This window comes from Mytilus trossulus, chromosome 2 (assembly GCF_036588685.1).
Source record: "Mytilus trossulus isolate FHL-02 chromosome 2, PNRI_Mtr1.1.1.hap1, whole genome shotgun sequence".
Classification (NCBI taxonomy): domain Eukaryota; kingdom Metazoa; phylum Mollusca; class Bivalvia; order Mytilida; family Mytilidae; genus Mytilus; species Mytilus trossulus.
Window position 1 is genome coordinate 24332140 of NC_086374.1, and position 13800 is coordinate 24345939.

Genomic DNA, 13800 nt, shown 5'->3' on the forward strand with positions numbered 1-13800 from the left:
TATGTATGTTGTACTCTTTTTTGGTAATTTGTTAACTTAAAAAGATGGCCGTTATTTTTCTTCAGTTAAATTGTTTCATATATTTCGGGGCCTTGTAGCAGATTATATAGTATGATTTTTTGCTCATTCTCAGAGGCCATGCAGTTGCTTGTAATCATTTTAAATCCACTTCTTTTAAAATTTAATAGACAAATTTTTCATTTACCTATGTACCACGTATGCTTATTTTTATAATGAAAATAAGTGGACACGTTAACTCACTGTTAGAAATCAACCATAAAGGGTTTTTTTAAGACACTGATAGTAAAATTTCCAATCATGATGATCATTCAATATTTACAACAGTTGAATTACACTTTTAATTATCATAAAATAGTACTTTCCATGAGGTAGCAATACACAGTTAGTAGTTTGGTTTCGCATTTAACCGCAAAGTTATTGCGCAATACAATTCATTATTAGATAGAATAATGTAGCCCTCAAAGTGGTTTAATATAACCATTTGTAATCGTTGCAGATTTGGCTTGATACATGTTTTGGTAATTTCTGACATTTTCACCCCCCCCTTTTGTATTGCAGATTGATGCCATAGTTACAATAATAAGGGTTATGTTTCATCAGTGTAGTCATTGGAAATCAAATCTATTAAAGATGCTGTTAAAACGAGTATTGAGACTTATTGTGAAGATCTGTGAAAGTATGAATTTTTCAAAATGCTAGACTTTTTAATCGGCAATATATTAGCTGAGTTTGGATGTCTTATCTTTTGTAGTCCAAATAGTTATAAAACAGCATTTCAATACCACCAGTGTCACGAAAATAATTTGGGCTGGTATTGTTAAAATAATTGTATAAATCTCGAGATTGCTTGTTCGATACGCAAGTGCGTCACTGTTTTTGATGTCCTGTGGTGTCTGTCGTTAATGGAAGATGTACGTTGTTGTTCAGCGGTCTGCATGTTGTGTCGAATATTGTTTTGATTGATTTATTTGTGCGTTTCTCTATGGTGAATGTTCGTCCGTGTTGTTGTGCTGTATTTATATCATGAATTGTTGTCATTTTAGCTATATTTTTGTATTGTATTATTGTCATATAAATGGGAGGTTTTGTCAGTCATAAAACAATGTTCAACCCACCATTGTTTTCTTAAAATGTCCTGTACCAAGTCAAAAATAGGCAGTTGTATTTTATGAAATAGTTAGTTTATGTATGTTGGATTTTGTTTTTGTTGCATTTCAGTGTTCCTGTTGTTACTTTTTTTCCTCCTATAGATGATATGTTTCCCTCAGATTAAGTGTGTAATCCGGATTTATTTCTGTCAATCAATTTACGACTTTTGAAAACCGGTATACTACTGTTGCCTTCACCCATCGTGAAATATAATTTTTCTCAATCAGCATTTTACATAAAGAGACTGAAACGCAAGGAATTTCACAACAGGCAGAATTGTTTTGTCATTTATTCGATATTAGATTTGAAGAAAAAAATGAATAAGTTATCAACTTATTGGAACACGAGTTGCATGATCGCAATGATAATTCAAACACGAGAAAATTATTGCAGTTTCTTATTTTGCAAAATGTTTCGACTAATTGGCACATGTGTTTAGTTAGCGCCATGATACGTTAAACACGAGAAAATTATTGCAGATTCTCATTTTGCTTTTGTTGAGCGTCAGGTAATAAGTGTGAAATTGAAAACGATTCTAGGAGTCATTTTCTTTTAAGAGGAAGATCATTTGTACAACTTTATATTATATTTATTTTTGAGTTTTTTTTTCTTGACCGCACTTGTATTTTAAGTTGGTTTTAAAAATACAAAAAAAAAAAACTCTTATGAATTTCCTTTACTAGAACAACTCAACAAGTGATACTACAACATTTTAGAACAAAAAAGATACATATGTATTCTAAAAATTTTAAAAACCTACTATCCGATATGAATTAATTTTAATGATATTTGTATTATCCGTTTGATATCAGTATCGGTTTAAAGGTCACAGTCTTCATAAAGATCACAAGACATATTTGTCATTTGTATACTTTTGTCATGTAAATAACCAAATCTTATTCACTTTCTTTCCAATCATCAAAGAATTTCAACAATTGAAATGAAATTCGCCCATATGACTAGGCACACAAATATATCGGTATCAATATTCTGAGGTTTATTTGATTGAAAATAAATTGTCTTTTCAGGGTTTGAAAAGAGGAAATGTAAATGAAATCGTCCATTAAAGGAACAATACAATTCATGACTTCTTAAGCCCCGTAATCTGTATTAATATCTTTCAAATTTCATTTTACAAATGTAGATGATACTAAATTAAATACTAATTTACATAATCCATTATAGGTCACCGATGATAAAAGAATGGGTCACCGCTGCAGCCCACACCTTCATCATTTCTCACAACATTATTTATTTAACAGAAACCGTGGAAAAAGGTGTTCACATTTACAAATGAATACCTGTATATGTTAGGATGGTAAGTTAACTTTCTTAACCTTAAGGTTCCATGTATTTTACTATAACAATAAGTATTGGTAGAGTAGATTTTTTTTCTTCATTCCATATAATCTGCTTGATAATGTTTCTTTCGCAATGGTTTTGCTATCAACAACACAAAATACAAAACACAATATTCATGTAACAGCAAAATCTCTCTCTAGAGAGGATGCTCTTCAACTTCGTACTTTATTTGGCCTTTTAAACTTTTTTTAATTCGAGCGTCATTGATGAGTCTTTAGTAGACGAAACGCGCGTCTGGCGTATAAACTAAATTTAGTCCTGGTATCTATGATGAGTTTATTTGTAAATGGAAACGAGCGATCTCTTGGAATTGTTTCGTTCAACTAAAGCTTTTGAAATGCATATAATTGTCTAAATATCAGCACGACAATGTTAAATCTGCAAATTTTAACAGAAACCGTTGATTCGAATTCATACTACTGGGGTATAGAGACAACACCGCCTGCACGGTCTCCGTCCTTCTAGACTAATCGACATCGTAGACTGAACTAATAATTCAGCTTTCGGTGGACTTGTGTAACCTTCCTCGTCAGTTGAATCTTAAGTTGTAACACAGTACATGATATGCTAGCAATAAAAAACAATTGATTGCTCACAATTTAAAAACAAAATCCGCAAGTCGCTTTAAGTTTTATTCAATAAAACTGAAAAGCAAGTGGGAGCAGTACAAACATGTATAATAACATTTATCAGGGTTTTTTATGATTGCTTATTTCAACCAATTCATTGTTGGCCAGATAGACGTTCAAATTTTACCATTTGCGTGATGTGTTGTTATTTGTAATAGTTTGGAAAGTATTAAATACTTAATATTAACTAAACATTTAATGCAGGTTAATCACACCATCCTGCATATAAGTTGTTTGATATGAACCCTACTGAAATTAATATATATGAGCTATGTGATTTGGAATAGTATGTAATTTATGTGCAATATGTCCTCCAAGTTTTAATATGACTCCGGTGTATACTTAGATCGAAAATAATTATATATCTGCAAAATATTTTCAATGCACAAACGGATTAAGGATTGGCCAATAAAGCTTGAGTCAAACAGCACATTGTGGTATAATTCGGACGAATATTATGTATATACATTTGTAGTTTGAATATACATAAAGATTTAAATTCTCATTAAAAATGAAGATTTTAAGATCATTCAATTATTACCCATGTGGTATATATATGTATAATTCGTTAAAATTTCCTGCTTTTTAGACACCAACACGGATGCAACAAAACAATTAGATTTAATAAAATATAATGGTATACAAACTAGACAATTGGAATTATTCATCAAATAAATTTTAAATCTTAAAAGATTATCTAAGTAAACACAACATTCTTCAAAATATGATAAAGCTCCATAACTGAATATCGCGGCGTTACCCCGAGAAACTTTAATCTGAACACGAACCGGTTATTGAATATTTCATTTTGTGTCTTTTAAGTACATGAAGACAGAAATATTACCTATATTGGTCTATTTATAATGAAATGATAATCTAGATATAAAGGGAAATGATATTTTTGTTTTACAGTTTGTGAAAGGATAATGGTGAAAAACGTTATAATTCTGGTTAAACAGATTCTTAAAAGTGGATTTACAATACTAGTTACATTATTTGTGTTACATTTAATATGGAATTCTACAGCTGATACTGAAAAAGTTATAAAACGGGACATGCGCAAACCAATAAGCATAGCTGAAACGGAAACAACAACTTTTGAATCTGTAACCACAACTGAAGATACTTTCACTACAGAAAAAACAACAGAGAAAGTTACATATACCAAGTACCAGTCGTTTAAATATATTCATTTACCATTAAAGATATGCCAGCTCGATGGAGGACAATTTGATCCTTTTTTATTGATTGTTGTCAAATCTAGTGCTTTACAAATTGGAAACAGGGAAGCTATTCGATCAACTTGGGCCAAGTTTAATAATCCAAACATAAAATTAGTTTTTCTATTAGGATACTCGCCTTTAATCAAACAATATATCAATATGGAGTATAACCTATACAAAGATATTGTACAACAGAATTTTCTTGATGATTATTTCAACAACACTCTAAAAACGATTATGGGATTAGATTGGACAGTCACACATTGTCCAAAGTCAAAGTTTATATTCTTCGTTGATGATGATTACTTTGTTAATCTTCCAAAAGTACTGAACTATATAGATTATCACGTTAGAAAGCAGACAAAACATTTGATTGCTGGACACAAATACACAGGTGCGGTACCAAAACGTAAAACGGGTAGTAAGTGGTATGTGTCCTGGCAAGACTACCCTGAAAAAAGATGGCCGCCATATCTAAGTGGTGGATCGATGATCATGGCTATGTCTGTTGCTAAGCTTTTGAAAGAACAGATTCCATATACTAAACCACTCTTTATTGACGACGTTTTTCTTGGAATCGTTGCAAAATCGTTAAATATAGAACTTTGGAATGAAAGAAAGTTTTCTGTTTCTTTTGTACCTGAAAGACTTGGTTCTTTATTTTCGGCTCATAGGTACGGATCGCCAAAAAATTTAATATCAGAGTGGAAAAGAGTAAGATGTAATCATAAAAATTTATTTCAGAAACTATATGGTTCTCCAGACTGCTAGTAAATATGTTTATTCAACTTTCAGTTAATTGTTTAATTACATTTACTGATGACTTCAAAGCTACACAGATGTTTTTTGAAGAAAAAGTTTATTCAACTAGTATTTTGAAGAGTAGATATCCAGCAGATAATGATTCTAAGAATTTAACAGTGTATTCCATTTGCTCTTTCATTCAATGTTTATGTTTTGGGCACTTTTCCAATAGAAAGTTCTTCTTTAAAATTATACATTTCTTTATATTCTTATGATTTACATTTAAGAGGGAAGGGTAATCGACAACAAAGATTTACTCTCCCAATGGTAATGCTTTTCGTATCAGCTTTGAGCTTCTGTCAGGAACTGCTAGCATACTTTGATATTGCAGTGCTAATTTTAAATGTGCTTCTATAGAACTTTTTATGGCTTGATTTTGTATAATGTATTCTCATAAGTATCTTTGCTATTTAACTGATCGACATATGAAATTGGGAACGATTGAGATTTCTCAAAATCAATTAAAATATTTACCTCGACCACATATTGTAGAGCTTCATAACTAATTGTCTCTCGTCTTATTTCAATATTTTCGTCATTTTCTGAATAAGGCATAGGTGTCAGAAATTTGATATAACCTATTAACACTATTGATTTGTCGTAAACCTCTGGATAAGGGAGAATATACTTAACACCTGTCCACGTGATAAAAAACGTGATCTATCTTTTAGATATCGTTTGGTTGCAGTTTCAGTTATTTTTATGCCAAATATCTTTATGAAAAATATTTTGTCAAATAATCTTTTTGCACACATCAAAGCTGCAATTCAAATTCGAAATGTTTCACCTATTTCTTATTATTAGTAAGGTAAACGCAGAGAATTTCTGTCATGTACAATTAAGATGTGTTATTAGACTACTATTAAAAAAAATAGCGAAAGATATCAGAGGAACATTCAAACTCATATGTTGAAAATAAACAGACAATGCCATGGCTAAAAAAGAAAAAGACCAATAGACGAACAACATAACAGAAAACACGATATGGAAAACTTAAGACTGAGCAACACGAAACCCACCAAAACTGTAGGCGATCTTATGTGCTCCGCATTGATAAGCAGATTCTGCTCAATGCGTGGAATTCGTCGCGTTGCCCATGTTATTACAAACCTGGTAATAAGTATACTTCGGTTGTTCAAATTTGCAAAAAGGGTATGGGATTGTAGTTATCAACTAGCAACTCACGAAGGTGGTAGTAACAACCATAAATTAATGTGCAAACATATCTTGTATAAAAATCATTACAAAGTCCCGGCGTGGCAAAAGGTTTAACAATACAAAAGAGTAAACCAACGACTTCATTTCCATTTTGTTTATTATTTTTCGAAAGAAACTCTGAACAATGATAAAACAGTGATTCCAAGTCCTTATGCTGTCAATTGAGACCACCATGATCAGACTATATCACTTAGTATACAATGTTACAGGAATAGACAATCGTAATTCAAATGAGATCTCAATGTGCACAGATTTTAATAAGAACCTTGTTGACGGATATGTTCCAATTGTTCTTCCTTTGTAACTACAATCTCCTTCCCTTTTTACGAATGTGACCTTCCGAATTAGACTATTTACTGGACTTGTAATTACATTAGCAACACGACGTGTATCACATGTGGAACAGGATCTGCTTTACCCTTCCGGACGTCTAAGATCACCCAAGGTTTTTGGTTGCTTAGTCTTAAGTTTTCTATGTTGTGTCTTCTGTATTATTATTTGTCTGGGTTTTTTAAAATTTTTAGCCATGGCGTTGTCAGTTTATTTTCAATCTATGAGTTTGACTCTCCCTCTAGTATCTTTCGTCCATCTTTTTCAAACCAGTCCTCGTTTTCACCAATATGTCCTAGACTTAGTACAGGGATTGTACATTCATGAGTAAAACGACGGTGCCACATATGGAGCTGGAGCTAGCTTTACACCTAATTAAACCAGTTATTGTCTATATGCTTTGTCTATATGTCTTTTTTGTGGGTTATCTTTAATAAGTGACGTGGCTTTGTATTTTTACATTTCTTTTTTTGTGCCATTATAAAGTTAGTTTATACATTTGTCTGTTTTCATATTGATTAAGATAAGAACACAATGTTGACTGATGAGACCGTATTTTTGACATATTTACCTATTATGTCTGTTTGTTTTATTCGCACATCTTTGTCAATATAATTGGACTGTCTTACAAGTGAGATGTTTAGCTAGCTATAATAACAGGTTTAGTTCACCATATTCTACAAGAAAATGCCTGTACCAAGTCAGGAATATGACAGTTTGATGTGTTTGAGCCTTTAATTAGTGACCTAGATTTGAATTTTCACCAGAGTTCGTTCGTCCGTTCGTCCCACTTCAGATAAAAGTGCTTGGTTGAGGTAGATTTTGAGGAAGTTGAAGTCCTATCCACTTGAAACTTAGTATACATGTTCCCTTTGATGTTATCTTTCTAATTTCAATGCCAAATTAGAGATTTCTCCCTCATTTGCACGGTCCACTGAACATTGAAAATGATAATGCGGATGGGGCATCCGTGTACTGGGGACACATTTTTGTTATGATTTTACTTTTTCCTCGATATTGACACGGATGGATGAGTCTTGACTGTCCCTTTGGTGTCTTTCGTCCCTCTTTTACTAGAATGTATGGTAAATGTGATGATTTTAACATTGCAATCTCAGCAGTCACATAAACTATGCTCCGTTGTATGGCGTGAACATATCAGTAAATACACAAAACTCGTGCACATTTATATACGTGGTTACAGACATCATTATCTGGGTTATGCTACAGACAAAAACATGCATGAACAGAATTTAAAGGAAGAACAATTCAAATTGTCATTACATAAGTTTTGCGGTAACCTCATGCATTGCTTTTTTTTTTTTTTTTTTATCTTATACTGTTGGTGGGACCAATTGCAGTTTTATTATTCATTCAATTTTAGTTTGACACATTTATTTGTCTTCCTAATCGATTGATGATACTTGTACATGCCAAACTACCGTTGCCTCAATGTATTAATTGGTTAAAGTGTTCTCTTAACAAGGTAAACATGTTTTTATTCAAAACTCTAGTTAATTATTTTTAATCTGTGAAAAGTCTGAACCTGTACACGTGAGGTTTGTGTTATTTTTCAGATGTTTTGATGGAAGTCAATACCGTACTGCTTAGTAGCATTTTAGAAAATTGGTAAATAACAACTAATGAGTATCATTATTGAAAGAAAGCGAATTGTCAGAACAGTACTGAATTTACCGCAGTAAAAAAAATAGTTGTGTCGGATGAAGGCAACAGTGGTATACCGCTGTTTGAAAGTCATAAATCGATTGAGAGAAAACAAAAGCGGGTAATATACTAAAACTGAGGTAATCATATCAACTATAAGAGGACAACAACGAAACAACAGACACATTGAAGTGCAACAACAAACCAAAACAACAATGCACACACAGAAATGAACAATAAGATAACGACACAAATTGCCTCGTCTCAAAAAGGTAAAAAAAAGCAAATCAAATTTCAGCAACACACAGGACACATGGATCGATTGTATCCAACTTTTAAGACAAATACTAGTTTGTTTAAAGATTTCCTTGATCAATGAGTAGTGAAATTTCAGCGAAAAGGGAGTGGATGTAGTGCAGATCTTACAAGATGTGTTGAAACATAGATACAGCATAGAGGAACGAAACATTTTGATGTGTAACTCATCATGGTATAATCACATATATAAAAATCAGGTACTAAGATACGGTGTGCTATAACCTTTACCTTGTAGTTATCCATATTATGTTACTTAGTACACGGAAAAGGCATGCATGCTCAATGAATCTACAATGGAAATACAAGCAATTGGATTGGACAGGAGGTTTTTCATATATGTTTATTCAATCTAATAAATCTATTGATTAAAAGTTTTAGGCGTTATCAGATTGCATCTACAAAATGAAAGTTATATTCATGTGTTATATTTATTACGTAATCGAGGAAGGATTTATTATGTAATTGGCTGAGAAACTTATTTAGGTTTTAGAAACAAAATTAAATATTCGTGTTGAATAACCATTATGCTCGAAGAAAGGATATTTGGGACTGCTGCTGAAAATGAAGGCATGTTAAGAGAAAATAGAAATATAACCTTGCACCTTTGGACCATTCGGAGAGTTGTTGCGTAGGTTCTGCAACGTGCATATAGCGTGGCTCTTGTTGTACACTACTATAGGATTTAGGGTATTAATTCTGACGAGACGTGGCTACGTATTTCTACATATTGCTAGAATAAAACAGATCTTTTGCAATTTATCAATCACGCATGGAAATAAACAACAGAAAGTCCATAATCAAGTGGCAAAATCAAATGCTCATACACATCATTGTTTATCACAATCACGATATTAAAGCCATATTAGAAAGGGTAGTTACATCCATAAAAAAAAGATTCCAGACTTGATATTCGGTACGCAAGATGCGCGCAAATAAGACAAATCAAAGACGAAGATGAAGAGCATTATGAACCGGAAATTCCGCAAAATATGTACAACACTCTGTACCTTGTAGCAGAGGCAGCAGTCCTTTTGTGCCAATTACTGTTTTTCAGGGGATCATTTTTATCAAATTTTGTTTTCAAAATGTTTCAATTGCGCCAATATTCGGAACTCATTTGCGCCAATTTACCTGTACATATATCTATCATAAATATTAACGATTAATATATATATAACTTCTTATTTTTGGTTTAAAAAGTATCGCATGTACAGAGATATTTCACCATGAGATGAGCATCTGGAGAGAAATAACCTAAAATTCATTAGACAGTCAATGTACAGAGAGAAAATAAAACTTAATGCTTTGCTGAATAATAAAGATATACCAATAGAGAGGAAAAAAGACTTTTACTGATTTTTTTTTAAGCCATATATATGTTAGCGGCAATAAGTGAAATTAGGCATTAAGCTTAAATCCTAGGCAATAAGCTAACGCCTAGGCATTAAGTTATTGCCTGGAATTTTCAGGCATTAAGCTTATTTCCTGAAATCTGATTATGATTATTCATCCTATTGCCGAACACAGTTTTAGGCAATAAGTAAATTCTGGAAAATCTGTATATTCGATGTTTTATTCTTGATATAAAGTACTTTCTTTATAATACTCCTAATATATTATGTATCAAAAAGTAAAATCACAAAAATACTGAACTCAGAGGAAAATCAATTTGGAAAGTCCATAATCACATGGCAAAATCAAAAAACAAAACGCATCAAAAACGAATGGACAAGAACTGTCATATTCCTGACTTGGTACAGGCATTTTCAAATGTAGAAAATGGTGGATTAAACCTGGTTCTATAGCGCTAACCCTCTCACTTAAATAACAGTCTCATCAAATTCCGTTACATTTACATGATGCGTTAAATAAACAGTCACAATCAATAAAATAGTCAAAATATGGGAACATCAGTCATCATCGTATAACAATTTAACAGGACACAACAACATCTACTATCTACGAACACATGGATTGATTTGAGTGTCTGACGTCAGAAAAATTATATACGTCACATAAATTTGTCGTTCAATGTGCAATATACATTCATTTGACTGATCTTCAAATTATAGTAAGTTATTTAGGAGTTTTAGCAGTTTAAAAAAAAAAAAGAATTAAGGGTGTATTCTTGTTATATTTCAGTTTTGTTGAAATCTCGTTCTGGAATTATTTCCAAAACATGTGATGCAAGTTGAAAATTTCAATTGATTTTAAAAAATGTTATGATCTCAATTTACTCGGTCAAAAAATTGTGAACTTACAATTAGTATCATCAAACAAGTCTGGCAATCTGTTTAGACAACATTTTGATAAATAGGTGAGTGGTACAACAATGATTTTACAAGAATCATGAACAAATGTACATCCTATATCACAATTGTCTTTTTAAATTTCTTAGATATGTATTATTTTCTAATCATTCAAAACAAAGAAGTTGAAATAAAAAGCATTTTGTCTTAAAACAGAGAAAAGTCATTAGTTTACAAAATTGCCAGCATGGTAAATTTGACACGAAAAGTCTATGATAAAACTTTCTAATATTAACACTTACCTTTAATTTAAAAAAAAATATTCAGATTGGTCCACTTTATCTCTATTAAAAAATGAAATGTTGGACTGGTTTTTTTTCACGATTGTAGCCCACAAATAGGTTAAAATTGATGAAAAATGGGAAAATCATCAAAATTAGTACTTTTTAAAAGGCTGTATTATAAACGGAAGTGTACCAACATAAGATTTGTTCTTCACCAGTTTTGTTTTACAGTCATTTAAACCCAAAAATCAGGGTAAGAAAAAAGTTGAATTCTAGAATTTGTTGACTCCTCAGAGGTGTACATCCTTAACTCATACCTTTTTGTGTTTTTCAAAAAATAAAAAAAAAGAATTTAAAAAAGTAATTGTATAAAAAAAAAGAAGGGGGATTCTGTATAATAATTATTCGGAAAGTTTTACACTTTATTAGTCAAGCTGGTTTGAGTTGGTCAAAAGTTAAGATATGATTTTTTGCTCACACCATTTATCATTTTTTTTTATAGGATAAGTAAATTTTCCTTGTTGATAGTTGCACAACTTGTGATAACAAATGATTTTCATAATTTTAAAAGTATTATTTGATTAGTTTTGATATAAATAACATATTTAATTAGTGATTTCATTTCCGGTAGATGACAATTAAAACTTCAGTTATCATAGTGTTATTATGTAACAAATTATTATTCAAATGAATAAATATATATTGATGACACAGTGCTTTGTTCGCACCATGTGTATGGGCTTTATTATTATTAGGAATTATTATGAACTGTTTTATGCATTTCAACCTTCAATGTTTGTGTTTTTGGACAAGAAAGTGAAGTTACAAGCTACTACATACATTAAATTGGGAAATATCCATACACCGGCAGTAAGAAGAAGATATGTTTCAGAAAAGAAAACACTTGCCGTGTAAACTGCCGGTTCCAAGTCCCAATAAATGAGTAGGAAAGTCATTTTTCTTTTAATCGGCGCAATAGTATGCTTTATTTTTGTCGCAAATGATCCCATGTAATTTTAAAACATGTGGCGCAAACGTAGCATTGGAGAAAAAAGTTGTTGCACAAAAGGACGCAGTTTTAGCGCAAACGGATTTCTCCCGTTGTAGAAAGGTTTGTGTGCTTTGAATATATTTCAACATTTTATAAACAGTAAATTATTAATCTAGACCATTATAAGCTACATTTATCATAAAAGTTATAAACATTATCATTGTGTGTTATAAATCGTGAAACTTTGCATGCGTGATTTTTACATTTTGACTGTCAAAAATGAACTTACCATAACGCTTAAGCTGTAATGGTACCCGAACATCAATGTATCATTCCGAAGAATAATCGTTGACCGGAGGTCCAAAATATGTATTGAATCTAACTGGCAGTTGATTAAACTTCCTTTCATCTTACTGCACAAGGGGCGCATTTAAAAAGGCCAACTCTTTTTTTTTACATTCATATCAGGAGCCTGTAATTCAGGGGTTGTCTTTTGTTTATGTGTTACATATTTGTTTTTCGTTAATTTTTTTACATAAATAAGGCCGTTAGTTTTCTCGTTTGAATTGTTTTACATTGTCTTATCGGGGCCTTTTATAGCCGACTATACGGTATGGGCTTTGATAATGGTTGAAGGCCGTACGGTGACCTGTAGTTGTTAATGTTTGTGTCATTTTGGTCTTTTGGATAGTTGTCTCATTGGCAATAATACCACATCTTCTTTTTTTATATATACACAACAATTAAAGAAATATAAATATCAAAACAATCAAACAAAATATTGAAAGTCGATGCAAAGGAAACTTTTATAACTCATTACCCAACTGCATAGAAAATGTATTGTAAACAAATAGCTCATCATATAAAAAAGTAAGAAAAAAGAAGTAGCCTAGAGCAATACTGAAATCCATCCGTTTAAATACAAATCAGAAACGTTTAATTTTATAAGATGTTCTAGTTGCATCTAATATATCGCAAATGTGTGTGATTTGTCTTTTAAGTTGATGCGTTCAACTATCACAAAGAGGTATATTTGTTTACCAACATTATTCCACACAAGTAACATCTGTACATTTGATTTTGTCATTTGATTGGGGACTTTCCGTTTTGAATTTTCCTCTGTGTTCAGTATTTTTGAGATTTTACATTTTTTAGTAAAGGTGATTAACATATTTAGCACAATGCTAACTGATGTACCCTTATTTTGACATTGTTACCTTTTATGTCTGTTTGTTGTGGGAACACACCGTTGTCAATATAATGGAATTCAATGCGACTGTCCTACAAGTAAGAGGTTTAGCTAGGTAAACAACCTGAGTTAATCCACAATTTTCTCAAGAAAATTTTAGTACCAATTCAGGAATATGACATACAATTTCTTTGATGTGTTTGAGCTTTTGAAATTGCTATTTGATTAGGGACTTTCCGTTTTACATTTTCCTTGGCGTTCAGTTTTTTGCGATTTTACTTTTTCAATCTGTCCTTAAACGTATTGTAACATTGCTCAATGCACGATTTTCAATGCTCTAATAAAATATTGTAATTTATGGGAAAAAA

At 31.7% G+C, this 13800-nt stretch overlaps 1 protein-coding gene across 1 annotated transcript; it reads left to right on the plus strand.

The window, feature by feature from the left end:
- The first annotated feature begins 2392 nt into the window (after positions 1-2392).
- On the plus strand, positions 2393-5659 carry LOC134704982 (beta-1,3-galactosyltransferase brn-like). The gene is made up of 2 exons (XM_063563761.1): positions 2393-2488; positions 4074-5659. The coding sequence occupies exon 2, from the start codon at positions 4088-4090 to the stop codon at positions 5153-5155; it is 1068 nt and encodes a 355-aa protein (XP_063419831.1). The 5' UTR covers positions 2393-2488; positions 4074-4087; the 3' UTR covers positions 5156-5659.
- Positions 5660-13800: the final 8141 nt, after the last annotated feature.